The sequence below is a fragment of the Sinocyclocheilus grahami genome, unplaced genomic scaffold, assembly GCF_001515645.1.
Source record: "Sinocyclocheilus grahami isolate Dianchi unplaced genomic scaffold, SAMN03320097.WGS_v1.1 scaffold313.1, whole genome shotgun sequence".
Lineage (NCBI taxonomy): Eukaryota > Metazoa > Chordata > Actinopteri > Cypriniformes > Cyprinidae > Sinocyclocheilus > Sinocyclocheilus grahami.
Window position 1 is genome coordinate 780,992 of NW_015505492.1, and position 1,719 is coordinate 782,710.

Genomic DNA, 1,719 nt, shown 5'->3' on the forward strand with positions numbered 1-1,719 from the left:
CAGTTAACAATGCATTGTGCTACTTTCGCTGACACAGCACACGTTTATGAGGTTTCAGGTGAGAGACAGCAGCAAAATGCCATCAAAGGGAGAAGTGGTTATACATTCTACTTCTCTTTCCTTTTCTTTTGTGCTCAGACCTCTCTTCAGGTGATGCTTTTAACACCATGTATTCCCTGTGGTAAAGTATGGCATTCCACCTCAGCTAGCATCGGCAAGAACTGGAATGCATAATATATGGGCTTAAAGGTGAGAGCCAACACCATGCAACACCTAACTCAAAGCTCCAGAGACAAACGCTACTGGGAAGAAATGGTAAAATATACAGCAAGACACCAGCTAGGGGTTCAATGTATGCTGCGAAAAACAAGATAAATATCACTGGTTTAACATATTGCCTGAGGATAACATAGCCGAGAACAGCTAATAACATTACACATTAACACTGCACTTATTTGACTTGTAGCGATGTGTGGGTTTCTTAAAAATATATTTTTGCAGGCAGCTAAAGATACTTTTTGCCTATTTAGCTACCCACTATGATTGGATGAAAAAATAAATAAATAAATATACATATATATATATATATATATATATATATATATATATACACATACATATATACACATACATATATTGACACACACATATATGATGAAAATTACAGGCCTCTCTCATCTTTTTAAGTGGGAGAACTTGCACAATTGGTGGCTGACTAAATACTTTTTTCCCCCACTGTATACACATATATATACACACACATATACACATATATATATACACATACATATATACACATACATACATACACAATTTTCCTGAGAAAAATTAATACTATTGAGCATTATTAAATGGCCCAAGTGACAGTAAAACAAAATTATGCTACAAATGATTTATAATTCAAATTAATTCTATATAAAAAAAAAAACTATCACCGTTTCCGTACAAATATTAAGCAGCACAACTGTTTTCAACATTGACAATAATAAGTAATGTTTCTCAAATCAATGATTTCTGAAGCAAATGTGACACTGAAGACTGGAGTAATGATGCTGAAATTCTGCTTCGCATCACAGGAATAAATCAAATCTTAAAATATATAGAAAATAGAAAACAGTTATTTCTATACTTAAATCGTAATAACATTTCACAATATTACTGTTTTTACTGTATTTTTCTACAAATAAATGTAGCCTTGGTGAGCAGAAGAGACTTATTTCAAAATCATAAAATATATCTTACCATGGTAGTACATACATATATAACTTCAATGTATAATGTGTGCGTGTTCTCACCCTTTCTGCATGCGGAGCATCTTGTCTCCGTATTTCTCGCGCAGCTGTGTGTGGATGCTCTCGTCGATGCGCATGGGGTACATGGTGAGAGCGATGGCCAGCAGCCCGTGCATCTGCTCGTTCTGTTTATTAATCTGAACAACACACAATACACGATTTAGATTATTCATCACGCCATTATGACAATACAGAATAGAAAGTACAACAGAATGAAACAAATACTATTGGAACATTAATGCACAAATTACAGCACCTTCAGGTTTTGCATAATTTAATCATTACAATTACTGTAATGTGTCCATTTTTTACATTTTGTATGTAATTAGCATTTTCCTTATTACTGTAATAGAGTAATATAGCATTTTAAAGCAAAAAAAAAAAAAAAAAAAAAAAAAATATATATAAATTTATAAAAAAAAACAAA

General features: G+C 32.6%; 1 protein-coding gene across 1 annotated transcript in view; it reads right to left on the minus strand.

Moving 5' to 3' along the window:
* Positions 1 to 1,284: 1,284 nt before the first annotated feature.
* Positions 1,285 to 1,719, minus strand: part of LOC107601783 (eukaryotic translation initiation factor 3 subunit L-like) — a 2,837-nt gene continuing 2,402 nt past the window's right edge. Inside the window, exon 6 of the mRNA XM_016294076.1 lies at positions 1,285 to 1,429. Within this exon, the coding sequence (XP_016149562.1) occupies positions 1,292 to 1,429 (138 nt within the window). The 3' untranslated portion in view covers positions 1,285 to 1,291. The remainder of the gene's footprint in view (positions 1,430 to 1,719) is intronic.